At 38.6% G+C, this 13,646-nt stretch overlaps 1 protein-coding gene across 3 annotated transcripts in view; it reads left to right on the top strand.

The window, feature by feature from the left end:
* Positions 1–13,646, top strand: part of TMPRSS13 (transmembrane serine protease 13) — a 50,243-nt gene that overhangs the window by 26,984 nt on the left and 9,613 nt on the right. For 2 of the 3 annotated variants that reach the window (XM_031960061.1, XM_031960059.1), the window contains exons 4-9: positions 1,715–1,837; positions 3,214–3,343; positions 5,282–5,374; positions 7,846–7,889; positions 10,339–10,501; positions 11,338–11,513. In XM_031960061.1, coding sequence (XP_031815921.1) covers positions 1,715–1,837; positions 3,214–3,343; positions 5,282–5,374; positions 7,846–7,889; positions 10,339–10,501; positions 11,338–11,513 — 729 coding nt within the window. The remainder of the gene's footprint in view (positions 1–1,714; positions 1,838–3,213; positions 3,344–5,281; positions 5,375–7,845; positions 7,890–10,338; positions 10,502–11,337; positions 11,514–13,646) is intronic. The other variant, XM_031960060.1, reaches the window with a different exon arrangement.

Genomic DNA, 13,646 nt, shown 5'->3' with positions numbered 1-13,646 from the left:
ACTAATTGATTAAAATAGTTATCCAAGAGGAGAAAGTCTAGATTCAGTACAAAGAAGAAGAAAAGACTAATTCAAGAGATTTGCAAATGATTAATTGACAGGTCTTAGCAACAGATTTGATAGATAATATTAAAGAAAGGAAAAGTCAAAGCTTATCCAAGATTGCAGTATTGGGAGAATGGCACCAGCAATATTAGCAATAGGGAATGAGGCGAGGATAGACATTGAGATGGAGGAGATACTGAATAGCATTATGTAGTAGAAAAATTTGAACTTGTAGTCAGAAGATATTGAGTTAGAATCCAAGCTCCAACCTTTATGAGTTATGTTAACTTTAGGAGAGTCACTCAATTTTTCAAAGTCTAGTTTCTTCACCTGTGAAATTGAATTAATAATGTTTGCTATCCCTACTTCATAGGGCTGTGGTGAGGAAGGTGTAAACCTTAAAATGTAAGTGATGATGAGGATGCGGATATGGAGATGACCAGGAATCAGTTGAAGTAACAGGGACTAGAACTTGGATGAGACTTCAGGGCTGGGTATAGTTACTGGAAAAGGTATGACCAAAAAAGTAACAGAATGGATTGTGGTATGTGGCTTGTGGTGTTCATTGCTTATAGATTTATAAGTCACTAAAATGAGCTAATGTACCACAAAGAGATGGTAATTATGATTGTGATCATAGATGAGTCTTGTTTCACCAAAAGATTAATGGATATAAATATGTCTGTACTTTTGTTGGTGAACTCACAGGTAAGGCAATTCCCTCCACCAATGCAAGTCAGTAGCTTCTTGAGATATATAATCTTAGAGAATGCCCTAGAATACTGAAAGATTAAATCTCATCAACTTGATCAAACAAATTGATACCTTTTCCTCTATTGACTATGTCACATTGTCTACTACTGGTAGTCATCTATCATCAGAGTTAGAAGGGGCTTTAGAGGTAATCCAGTACAGTTAATGAGGGAATGAATTTAAAAGGGGTCAAGATAAAATTTTGAGGGGCTCCTTCATTGAATGGATAAAAAGAGGAAAAGGAGCCTGTAATGAATGTTTGTGGTTCTGGGAGATGGTGGAAGTCAGTTAGTGGACAGAATTTGTGTGGGTTAGTGGTATAGAAAGTATTCCAAGAGGATTTTAGGACTGAGATGTGACGGGGACAAATGGCACATAGCACTAACAGCATAGAGGACATTTTTTCCAATGAATCTGGATTCATAGTCACTTATGAGAGTTTTCACTTCACTTTTACCTTACCTATTATCATAAAAATACTATTTAAACCTTACGACTCTTCTATGAGGTATGTAGTGTAGATAGCATCAACCTGATTTTATACATGAGGAAACCCAAGTTCGGAGAATTTAAGTATATTGTCCAGTAGTCACACAACTGGGTTGTCAGAGGCAGAATCCAAAGTTTTCCAGGTCCAGTTCATTGCTCTCTCCACTTTGTCACACTACCTTCTTGACCATTTATAGTTTAAATCAACTTGGATCACCAGTCCAAGTCTTTCATTTCACAAACTGAGTCTAAAGAGTGAGAGAAAGGACTTGGTTTCATTCCCTTGAGGTTGCTCTCCATGTTATAGCCCTTTGCGATTATCTATTCTTTGAAAATGGTGAAAGAGAACCCAATAGTCCTAAAGAGAAACCAGATCTATGTTTCTGCCAGACTCTGGTTCTTTGCTGAGCCTCCTGTTTCTTTCCAGTTTATTTCTGGAAGGGCCACACAGAGATCAAGTACAAGGAACCCACCGAGAGCTGCCACAGGAATGCCGTGCGCTGTGATGGGATTGTGGACTGCAAGTTTAAGAGTGATGAGCTGGGATGTGGTAAGTGGGATCAGGGTGGGTGGGCAGCACTCTGGGCATAAGTGCTTGGGTATGCAAAGCAGGGTCTGTAGGTGAGAAGGTGAATGTGAGACAAACAAAAGATTCTTATGTCTGCCCCATCCCCAGTCAGGATACTGAGTATTAATATCTAGGAATATCTATATATGCATGTGTGTTTATATTCTACTTACATGGGAGCCTATCTAAATGAGTACATATGCCTATATGTGTTTCAGGGGAGTTTCTCTCTATAAATAGATTGGATTCTAAGATACTTCAAAGGTACCTTTTAGTTCCAAATTTAGGATGCTTTATCTTTTGATATGTATGAACTTGGCTTAGATTGTGGTCTCTGCTCTCTCTTCTGTGGCCCCCCTAGGTACAATTAGCTTGACCAAGGTCTTGTGACCCAGGGGATTAGGAGCATAGGACATCAATTTAGAGCTAGAAAGGACATCAGAGAGTATATAGTCCAATCCTCTCATTTGATAGATAAGGAAACCAAGTCTTAGGAAGAAGTTGCTTCTTTTTTTAAAGCAACAGCAATCACAAAAACCCTAGTTTAAAAAATAATTTTATTTATAATTCTTATTTATGTATTATATACATATTTATCAATAAATCTATAAATATTTATTTATAGTTTTATTGATTTTGTTACTTTACCTTCATTTCCTAATATATATCTCCTCTATCCTTTCCTATTCCTCCTCAATATTAGTGCCTTCCTTATGAGACTATCCCCAATTTTTGTTGTTGTTGTTGTCATTGTCCACTTGCTTCAGTTCAATCCAACCCTTTGTGACCCTGTTTGGAATTTTCTTGGCAAAGATATTAAAGTGGTTTTACATTTCCTTCTCCAGCTTGTTTTACAGATTATATACATATGTATTTTTTGTGAACATAGTTGTGTTTATGTTGCTTCCCCCATTAGATTATGAACCCCTTGAGAGGAGAGATTGTTGTTTTATGTAATTCTTTATAACCTTTCTTTGTACAGTGCCTGGCATGAAGTAGGGGTTTAACAAATGTTTGTTGAGTAAGTGACTGAATTTTCATTTCCCAGTAAATCATTCCCTATCACAAAAAATTTTTAAAGGGAAAAGAAGAAAAAAGTATGTCAGCAAAACTAATCAACACAACTGGAGTCCTCTCTTTTTTCATATACTGCCACAGGATGCCTGAACCTTAGTGAATATTGAGTTTCCTGGCTGGGCTCCTGTTTTGGAGATTTTGTCTTGGAATCTTATTCTCTGCACAAACAGAAGTCCAAGCCCTCAGTATGTCTAGCTTTCTTCCTCTCAGTTCCATTTCTGTGAAGCTGGCTTCTAACTCCATAGATCCTAAGCCTCAGAGACTTTCTCCTTTCTTTCCAGTGAGGTTTGATTGGGACAAATCTCTGCTTAGACTCTATTCTGGAGTTCATCACCAGTGGTTGCCTGTCTGCAGTGATGGCTGGAACAACTCCTACTCTGAAAAGATCTGCCAACAACTTGGCTTTCAGAGGTACTTTCTGATCCTTACTGATCCTTTCATCAGTCCTATGCCTATATCCTCATGCTTTACATCCCATTGCCTTCTATTCAACAGCCCCACATCAGCCTCCAAAGCTTCCTAAGTCTTATAATAGCTAAATATTAGCTGAATTAACTAAATATTAGTCTGAAAGCCAAACCCTTGGCCTAAAGTATTCTCTGATGAGGCAGCTGTACTATTTAATAAAATGGCTGGGATCCAAAGAACTCAAAGGTATGCTGGTAAATATTTAACAATCAGTTCTCTGAGGGGAAAATAATGCATGACATTTTAAAGTTTAGTCAACATGATTAAAATTTTCTTCATTACTTTCTTAAGTTTGTAAATCAACAAAACAATAAATCAAGCCCTTATTTGCAGTGTTTGCTGATTTTTGAGATATTAAATTTTCATATTGAAAACTGGGATATGAGAAGTTTACCTCACTATCCAATGAGGGAGTTCTAGCACACCAATGAAAGGACCCATCCTGAAATGATTTTCTAAATCCCAAGAAGGGTCCTAAGATGAATGTCATATAAGAAAGAAGAACATTTTTTACTATAAACAAATTTTTATTTATATTTCCCAATTATTTTTCCCAAATATTTTCCCATATATTTCCCAAAATTTTACAATTTTAACATTGATTTAAAAAAATTGAGTTTTAAATTCTCCCTCTCTCCCACCCCTTCCCCACCCTTTGAGAAGGCAAGTAACATCATATTGCTATAAAGTCATGCAAAATGCATTTCTATATTAGCCTATGTTGAAAAAGAAAACACACACACACACACACCCCAAACCACAAAAAAAAATAAAGTAAAAAAAAAGTACGCTTCAATCTACACTCAAGACTTAGTCAGTTCTCTCTGGAAATGAATAGCATTTTTCATTATGGGTCTTTTGGAATTGTACCATTGTCTTGATCAGGACACCTGAGCCTTTCACAGTGGATTATTGTTACAATATTGTTTCTGTGTCTCCTGGTTCTCCTCACTTCACTTTGCATCAGTTCATATAAAGCTAAGGGAGAACAATTTTAAGAATTAGTTTTTTTATTTTATTTAAATTTTATTGATCTTAACAAACACCAAATAGAATGAGTATTTGTATATACAAAGGAGAGCAGAAGAGAGTTGTACATGAATTTGCATATGTCAATTATTTATAACTTGCTTTTTTAAAAAAAGGCATTTAATAAGTTCATCTTACCACTTTCAAAGCCATCCTGCATGTCTAATCTTCCTTCTGGCCTAAGGAAGAACCTCCTAACTATGAGAGCTGTCCAAGAATCCAGCTGGCTAAAGTAGTTATAGTAAAAATGATGAACATCTTGTCATGAGAGATAATTGCAGTCAGGCTTCAATCACCACTTCTGGAGATGTCATAGAGAAGTCTCTTACATTGGATAATGAGGTAAACTAGATGACTTCTCATATCCATTTCACACTTGATATTCAGTAATTGCATGGATCTCATGCCATAGAATGAGGCAGTTAAATAAGATCTTGGACAAGATATTTCACTTCTATGAGCCTCAGTCTCTTTACTGCAAAATAATAGAATTTACCTAAGTGATCTAAGACTCTTTCCAGATCCAAGTCCCATATTCTTGTTATCTTTGGGAGAGATGACCAAGAATCCTGAAAACTTCTATTAGAAAGGGCAAAGTAGCTGTTCTACTAGATTGAAATAGGGATAGACAGTGCCTGAGATTCATCGTTTCAATGATGTTGTAAGGATAAAATAAGACAATAGGCAAAAATGCTTTGGGTGGGGGTCAAGAAAGAGTTCCATCAGTGTTAAGGGTATATGATTGTGAGTGCTTATCATTTGACTTCAGGATTGTGTTAAAGTTAAAGAGACCCAGGGCAGGAACCCTCAGGGGTTCAAGGGTTCTCATTCTTTTCTCCTTTTTCTTGGCAGTGCTCACCACACAGATGAAGTTGTTCTCCAAGGGATCACCAGTAGTTATTCTGTGTTTGACTACAACACCACCATCCAGGAGAGCATCAAGAGGTAAGGATCAAGAAGGTATGCTACCAGTTTGTCTGGAGGCCATCTGTCCCTCCATACTCCATTCTTTCTCACCTGTCAGGTGGGTCAGAGGGCTAGGGGACCAGTGCTGGTGTTAGGGGTCTTCTACAACTTGGATTAGATATGGAACTTGAGACTCCTAGGTTATAGTCATGGGCAAGTACATCAGTAGTGTGACATGGTGGCCAAAAAAACTTTTGCCATCTTTAGCTGTGTTCAGAAAGTCATGGTTTCCATTACATGAACGGATGCTGAGGGAAACGAGCAGGACCAGGAAATCATTATACACAGCAACAACAATACTATATGATGATCAATTCTGATGGACCTGGCCCTCTTCAGCAATGAGATGAACCAAATCAGTTCCAAGGGAGCAGTAATGAATTGAACCAGCTATACCCAGAGAAAGAACTCTGGGAGATGACTATGAACCACTACATAGAATTCCCAATCCTTCTATTTTTGTCCACCTGCATTTTTTATTTCCTTCTCAGACTAATAGTATACTATTTCAAAGTCCAATTCTTTTTGTACAGCAAAATAACTGTTGGACATGTATACATATATTATATTTAACTTATACTTTAACATATTTAACATGTATTGGTCAACCTGCCATCTGGAGAGGGGATAGGAGGAGGGAGGCGAAAAGTTGGAACAGAAGGTTTTGCAATTGTCAATGCTGAAAAATTACCCATACATATAACTTGTAAATAAAAAGCTATAACAACAAAAAAAGAAAGTCATGGTTTCCAATAAAAGAAAGGGAAAGTCTCTCTGTCATTAATAGTTATTAGAGTAGTTAGTTTAATAGTCTGAATATTGTGTTATTGTGGGTTTCACATTTTATTAAGGACATTAACAAAATTGTTCTGAATCAAAGAAGTATGATCAGCAAACTGAGAAGGCTGGTGACAATGCTATGCAAGGTTCAGTTGAAGGAATAGGGAATGTTTTAGCCTAGAGAAGAGATGACTTGGTTGAGGAGGAGGGGATGAGGAGAAGGAAATATGATTGCTATCTTCTAGTATATGAAGGTTTTTATCTAGAAAAGGAATTAGGCTGGTTCTTTTTAGCCCTAGAAGGCAGAACTAGGAGCAAACAAGGAGACAAATTTAAGCTTGATGTTGGAAAAAGTTCCTAATAATTAGAATTATTAAAAATGGAATAATTTGCTCTTAAAGTGGAGGATCCCACTTTTACTAGAGATTTTCAAGTGGAGGCTGATAATGACTTATTGGGAAAGTTATTGAGGAGATGCCTGCTCAAGTATAGTTGAGGATAGTCACATGACCTCTCCGGACAGCAAGTTCTTAAATCTATAAATGACCTCTAAGCCTGTTTCCAGCTCTAACTTTTGGAAACCATGGTTTCATGACCTAGGAGGTTTCTGCCAATTCTGAAATTCTGCGACTTTGTGACATGTGTGGAGATCACAGGAAATTCAATTCTCCCCTTCTTTTATGATCTATAAGCATATATGCAATGCCTTTTTAGAATGAACATGCCATGTAGATATAACTTTACTTGGTGGGCTTCTGGAAAGCTGTCATTAAGGACAGAATAGCTGATTTGAACCCACAAACAAAATATTACATTTAATAAAGCTAATGCCAAGGTAAATATCACATTGTTTTCAGTATAAATCTGCTAGGAGGAAATGGATTTTAAATAGGAATGGGGAGGGTGAATATATCGATGTGGTAGAAGAATGGAGACAATTGCAAGAACTGGCAGGATTTGAGTGCTGAGTTTCCACATTGCTATGGAAATGGTTTCTGCCGATGGGTTTTTCTGATACTGCTTGGTCTCCTGTGCCTGAAACATTGTGATTTGTCAGTGGATGACATTTCCTGAGCTCCATTTTGGAGCTAAACAGAGGAATACTAACAGCACTCTGTAAATAGGGCGCTGAGCCAGTAGAAGATAAGCATGATTCATGGGTGTAGGATTCAGAATTCAAAGGGAAATGAGATATCCAGTCCAATCCCCTCATTTTAGAAATAGGAAAACTGAGGTATAGAAAGGCAGAGCAATTTGCTTAAAGTCACACAGCCAAGAGGTGGCTAAACTGGGATTCTAATCGAGGTTTCCCAAGTCCAACTTCAGGACTCTTCCAACTATATCACCCTCATAGATTCCATAAATCAGATTTATACAGAGAGAAATTATGGAACCCCATCTATCTTGGCAAGTGCAGTTCTTGAGCCCGAGAGCAACTGATTGAGAAAGAGGAGATGCCCAAGAACAACATCTAATAGCCAGCTCTACTGGCAGTGGGTCAGTTCGGCCTGCCAAGGATAGGTATTATTAGACTTTTATGTGAAGTGAATTCTAATAGCATGGCTGCGGCAGTTGCAGTACAGATCAACTGGGGGGGGATCAGGGGAGGCTCTTGGGGTGATGACTTTGTCCTTCTTGCTTCCCACCTTTTTGTGTATCTCCTTCTCTAGGTCTGACTGCCCTTCCCATCAGTTCATCTCTCTTCAGTGCACCCGTAAGAAGATTCCCTTTTTGTTGGATTAGAGTAAAACCATCCACCACTGGGAGCCAGGCTTGGGCTAAAAGCAGCATCAGGGAATTGGAGGGGAGTGGGTGGCTAGGCTTTTGTGGCTCTGGACCACAGACTACTTGAGAGATATAGCTTTATTATGGAATATCAGGGCAAGAGCAAAAAGAATCAGAAAACAAGAGTTCTGATACTTGCTGGTTATGTAGGCTGTAGGTATGACCATTTATAGGGTCATAGGATTAAAATCAGGAAGAAACTTAGAAGCCATTAAGTCCAATCCTTTCATTTTACAAGTTGAAGAAACTGGGACTAACAGGGATCACATTTGTTCATGGTTACATAGATAATAAGTGTGTGAGGCAGAATTTAAATCTAGTTCTTCCTGATTCGAACACCAGTGCCCTTTCCTATACCATGCTGGCCCTCTGAGCTTCAGTATTCTCATCTGTGAAATGGGAATCATAATATGTATACTACCTACTTCATATACTACCTACTTCATGGGCCTGTTGTAAAGAAGATGCTTTGTAAGCTGTGAAGTGCTAGAGAGACATGAGTCATTATTATTACTGTTTGGACAGTTTATCTCTATTCTAACATTACTCCGATACAGGAGAAAAAGCACTGAAAAGTCAGAGGCCCTGAGTTTAAATCTTGCTTCTGAGACTTATTTCTGTGTCACCTGGAGAAGTCGTTTGACCTTGGTCTGCCTTAACTTTTTGATCTGTGAAATGGGAATATTTCTAGCATCTACCTTACAGGGTAGTTGTGAAGCTCAAATGGGATTTCATATTTATAAAGCAGTTTGCAAATCTTAAAGTACTTTGTGTTATTTTTACTAATAACATTACAAAGTATAAGCTAGGCTTTTGGAAGAGGGCTGGAATCTCTCAATGTCACATTATATTCCCAGAATGATGGTTTCACATTTCCATTGATTGTGGTCAGAGTCAAGCTTAATTCATTCAGGCTCAGAAGGGAATATTGAATCTATTGTATTATAAGGCAGAAATGTCAAACATGTAGCTTATTTTAAAACACAGCCTGGCCCAGATAAAAATGTAATTGGGGAAAAAGTACCACAAAATATAAGTGACATAACATTTTAAAACTAAGTCAATCTGTGAACTGCTGGAATCCTTATGTACAGATTAGTGGACCCATTTCTATTTGAATCTGACAAAACTGTTCAAAAGAACAGGGGTAAGTAAGCACGAGTCCTAGCTTAGATGTGTCCCTTGGTAGACAGAGCACCCAAAAGCTCACTTAGCTCCCATTTCTTCCCTCTGCTCTCATCACAAAAAAGTGTAAACTTCCTCATTGGCTTCTGGACCGCTGACCTCTAGAGGAAGTCTGTCCAATCTGTGCTTTGAAGTTTGCTTCCCTATTAGCAGGTATGTGCTTGAGCCAGTTCTAACAATGAGCAATTGCTACAAATCAGGGCTTCATTTATGACTTTGCTGTTTGTCTGGACTTAAAAAAGTGTCATGTTGATTATACTTAAAAGCATATATGCAAATATTTTTTCCTTGTTAAACTTTTACTAACATACCCCAGAATATTGTTGTTGTTCAGTTGTTTTTAGTTAGTTTTATTTCTGACGCTTTGTGATCTTATTTTCTGTTTTCTTGGCAAAAATAGTGGTTAGCCATTTCCTTCTCTAGTTTATTTTACTGAGGCAAACAAAGTGATTTGCCTAGAATAATCCATTAAATGTCTCAGCCTGGATCTGAACTCATGAAGATAAGCCTTCCCTACTCCAGGCCTGGCACTTCTATCTATTCCATTTACCCCTGCATATCACTTATCACCAAAGAAACTCATTGATGAAATAGATTGTTTGAATATGCTAACTCAGAATAAGGAGTCCTAGTTAACCCTCAGTTATCTGGGAGCTATGGAGTAGAAGATAAAAATATATGATATAATTTAAAATAAATTAAAATATATTTAATCTGGGCTTTGAAGTATATCACATGATTATTTTAAAAAACAGATTTATTATCCTAATTAAATCTTGCTTAAGAATGATATTAAAATTAGATTGAAAAAGAGAGGAAGTGTCATAGCCTTCAGAGACTAGAGAGAATAATAAAAACAACAACAGACCACCCTCACAGATTTTAAATAGCACTTTGAATTTTACTAAGTGCTTTACATATGTTATCTCACTGGAATCGCCAAATACTAGACAATCCTCAAAGTGACTGATGCCCAAAGCAGGTCTCTGCAGTTTTGCAATGTGAGACTAGGAAATGATAAAGCCAGGTCATGTTTGGGACATGATGCAGCAGGTGTGTGTGGGTGTGTTTTGCAGGGGTGAGGCTTTCTCAGCCTTTCCTGGGCCCACAAAGGAACAGTGGGAAGCCCAGGTTGAGGAGCCCAGTGAAGAATCAGAATTTCTAGGTCTCTCCCCTTCTTTTTTCCTTCACAGGCTGTGGTATGAGGGTCATGACTGGGCGAATTGTGGGGGGAGCCCTGGCTCCTGAGAACAAATGGCCCTGGCAAGTTAGTCTCCAGTTCGGTACAGCCCACATCTGCGGGGGGACCCTCATCGATGCCCAGTGGGTGCTCACAGCCGCCCACTGCTTCTTTGTGTAAGTGAGGATCTGGGGAGGGCAGAGTGGGTTGGGCTGGGCAGGGAATTTCCAAACTGGCATGGTTGGTAAGGGCTGGGACACACTCCCAAGTGAAGAATCTCCTTCTCCTCCATGCATCTGGGCCATCTCTGCTGGTCATGCTCATGGTCAGGGGGAGGTTAAAGATGCTACTGCTCTCTCAGGAGCCTCATCTCTTCTGTAGAACGAAAATTAAATAAAACAATTCATATGACCATGGGCCTAGAGCTAGAAGGCGTCTTAGAACTCTGGTCCAAAGCACTCATTTTGCAGATTAGAAAGTGGAGAAAGGTTAAATGATTCCAGAAATGGCAAGTCTGAAAGCTGGGATTCAGGTCCTGTGATGCTAAGTTCAACATTCTTTCTCTTCATCTCTCTTGGGACATTTCAGAAGGGCAAGGTGGTGGGGGCAAAAGTAGCCTCAACATACTGAGAAGGTGAGATTGCATTTGTGAAATGGAGCCAAAAAGGTGGCTTTCTTGTGGCAGCAACCACTGAATCAGAGCTCACAGGGGAAGGATCGAACAGGAGCAATTTCCTATTCGCATCCCTACTGGCACAGGGGTGTTAGGGATGGACAGCTGTCCCGGTGTCTGGATTTTTTGGTGGGAGAGGAGCATCAGTAGCAGGTATTCTGCAGAAGCAGAAGGTGTGTATAGTAAAAGGCAGGAGCTAAGGGTGAGTGAACCCCTGAAAACTCTGTCCCTCGGAAAGGCCCTCCCATTCACCACCAAGCTTTCAATAAGGTTGGATGTTATCTGCCAGCCAGGGTAGGTGGGCAACTGGTCACAACACCACTCTCACTATTGTTCTAGCAGGACCCAAGAGAAGATCTTAGAGGGCTGGAAAGTATATGCTGGGACCACTAACTTGCTCCACTTGCCTGAAGCAGCCTCTGTCTCCCAGATTATCATCAATTCCAACTACACTGATGAGCAGGATGATTATGATATTGCTCTCATGAAGCTTGACAAACCCTTGACCCTTTCTGGTAAGTGAGTTCAAGATCCTTCCTCCCAGATCTGCCTGGGGATGATACCAGAGAAAGAGAAAGCTTTGTAGCCTCCATTAAGTCACTCAGTCATTTATTAGGTGTTAAGTGCCTACTGTGTGCAAAACATTGGGGTGTGGAGGAAGGGAGACAGGGAGAGAACATGATGAGACTTGAGACTCGGTCCCTGATTTCATGATACAGTGAAGAGAGTTAGGTTTGAGATAGGAATAATCGGACTTCAATCTCCCTTCTGATAGTAGTTATGTGTCTCTGGGCAACTATTTATTTTCTCCCAGTCTTAGTATCCTCATTTGTAAAACAGGATAATAATAATACTTGCAGCACTGGCTTTTAGGTTTGTTGGGAAGACCAAAGGAGAGCATGTTTTAAGTGCTTTGCAAACCTTAAGGCATTACATAATCTCATTTATGATGATGGCGTGCTGTTGTTCATTTTTTTTTCAGCCATGTCCAACTCTTCCTGACCCTATTTAGGGTTTTCTTGGCAAAGATATCAGAGTGATTTGCTATTTCCTTCTCCAACTCATTTTACAGATAAGGAAACAGACAAACAGGGTTAAGTGACTTGCCCAGATCACCTAGTTAATAAGTGTCTGAAATCAGATTTGAACTCAGGAAGATAAGTTTCCCACACTGTACCACCTAGCTGCCCATGATATCACATGGCATGGGTCACATGGCACATATATATGAATCAATCAACATTTATTTAGCACTTACTTAGTGCTAAGCACTGGGAAGACAAAAACAAAAGTGAAGGTCCCTACCCTCAAAGAACTTACATTTTAATGTAATACATACAATTATAGAATTTGTAAGAAATGAATACAAAGTATTTTACACACAAACATGTAATAAATACATTATAGATGTCATGCAGAAATAGAATAAAAACTGAGAGAGGGTCAAATCACTCTGAGAATCTTGAAAAGATAATTTTGGGCTGGTTGTATCACAGAAAACTTTATAGAGGCTGCAGTATTAGAACAGTATTTTGGAAAATGGATACGGATTCAACAAGCAGAGATCAGGGTCATCTAGTATTGTTGGTACCTGAATACTAATTTCCTCTACAATATCAAAAAGAAATGTCACCTAGCCCCTTCTTGATGTTCTTAAATGATGGGGAACTTAACTACTTGTTGAGGAACTCCATCTTGCTCTCAAATATCTAATTTTTAGGGAGGTTTTAATTATATTGAGCTGAAATCTGAAGCTTCTAGTCATGCTCCTTTTTCAGAGAGCAAATCTAATCCCTCTTCCAGGTGACATTCCTTCAATATTTGAAGACAACTATTATGCTTCCTCTAAGTTATCTGTTCTCCAGGTTAATAAAATCCTAAATTCCCCCAAATTTTTATATGGTGCTCAGAGAATTGAATATCATATCCAAAGCAGAGTGTAGTGAGGGTAGAATTCAGTGGGACTTTCATCTCACTTGTTTAATGCTTATATTGATATAGCCCATGATTGTATTTGGGCCACCTCTACTTGAAGTCCTTTTTTGCAGTTACATTATAACATGGAGGTGATCCTGACCAATAGAGCATATGTTATGGTATCTCCTAGTCACCTGAAGAGATTTTGACTATAGAGGCTTTTTGTACTGGGCTGGATGTTGAGTCAGGTGTTGTATCTTTGGGCCACAAGAATTCATGAAAATTAACTCCTATGGCAAAGAACAGCTGTAAACTTTGTGAGTAGAGAGAATATTCTTGCCAATGAAAGAATAGATCCCTTGAAGTAGTTAAGGGACTATACGGTTTGAGAGTGCTTTGCTGTACTGTTGGCTCATATTGAGCATGCATTCCACTAAAAATCCTGAGCCTGTTTCACAGAAGCTGTTATCCTTTGCTTTCTCTCTGTGACCCCTAGACTCCAGGAGTTTTCAATCCAGCTGGAAAGATCAAATATCTGCATTATTATTTTATTTTTGTTTTGTTTTGTTTGTTTTTGTTATTTTCTTTTTGCTTTCAATTAGCAAGCGTTTATTTTTTCACTATCATCTTTCTTTACCTCTGCCCCTTATTGAAAAAAAGAAGAGGAAAAACTAGTCTCTTTAAACAAACAGTAATAATCAAGCAAGACAAATTCCTTCATTGGTCATGTC

This window comes from Sarcophilus harrisii, chromosome 3 (genome assembly GCF_902635505.1).
Source record: "Sarcophilus harrisii chromosome 3, mSarHar1.11, whole genome shotgun sequence".
NCBI classification, from domain to species: Eukaryota; Metazoa; Chordata; class Mammalia; order Dasyuromorphia; family Dasyuridae; genus Sarcophilus; species Sarcophilus harrisii.
Note: the sequence above shows the minus strand (reverse complement) of the source record. Positions and strands in the feature narration are given on the sequence as shown.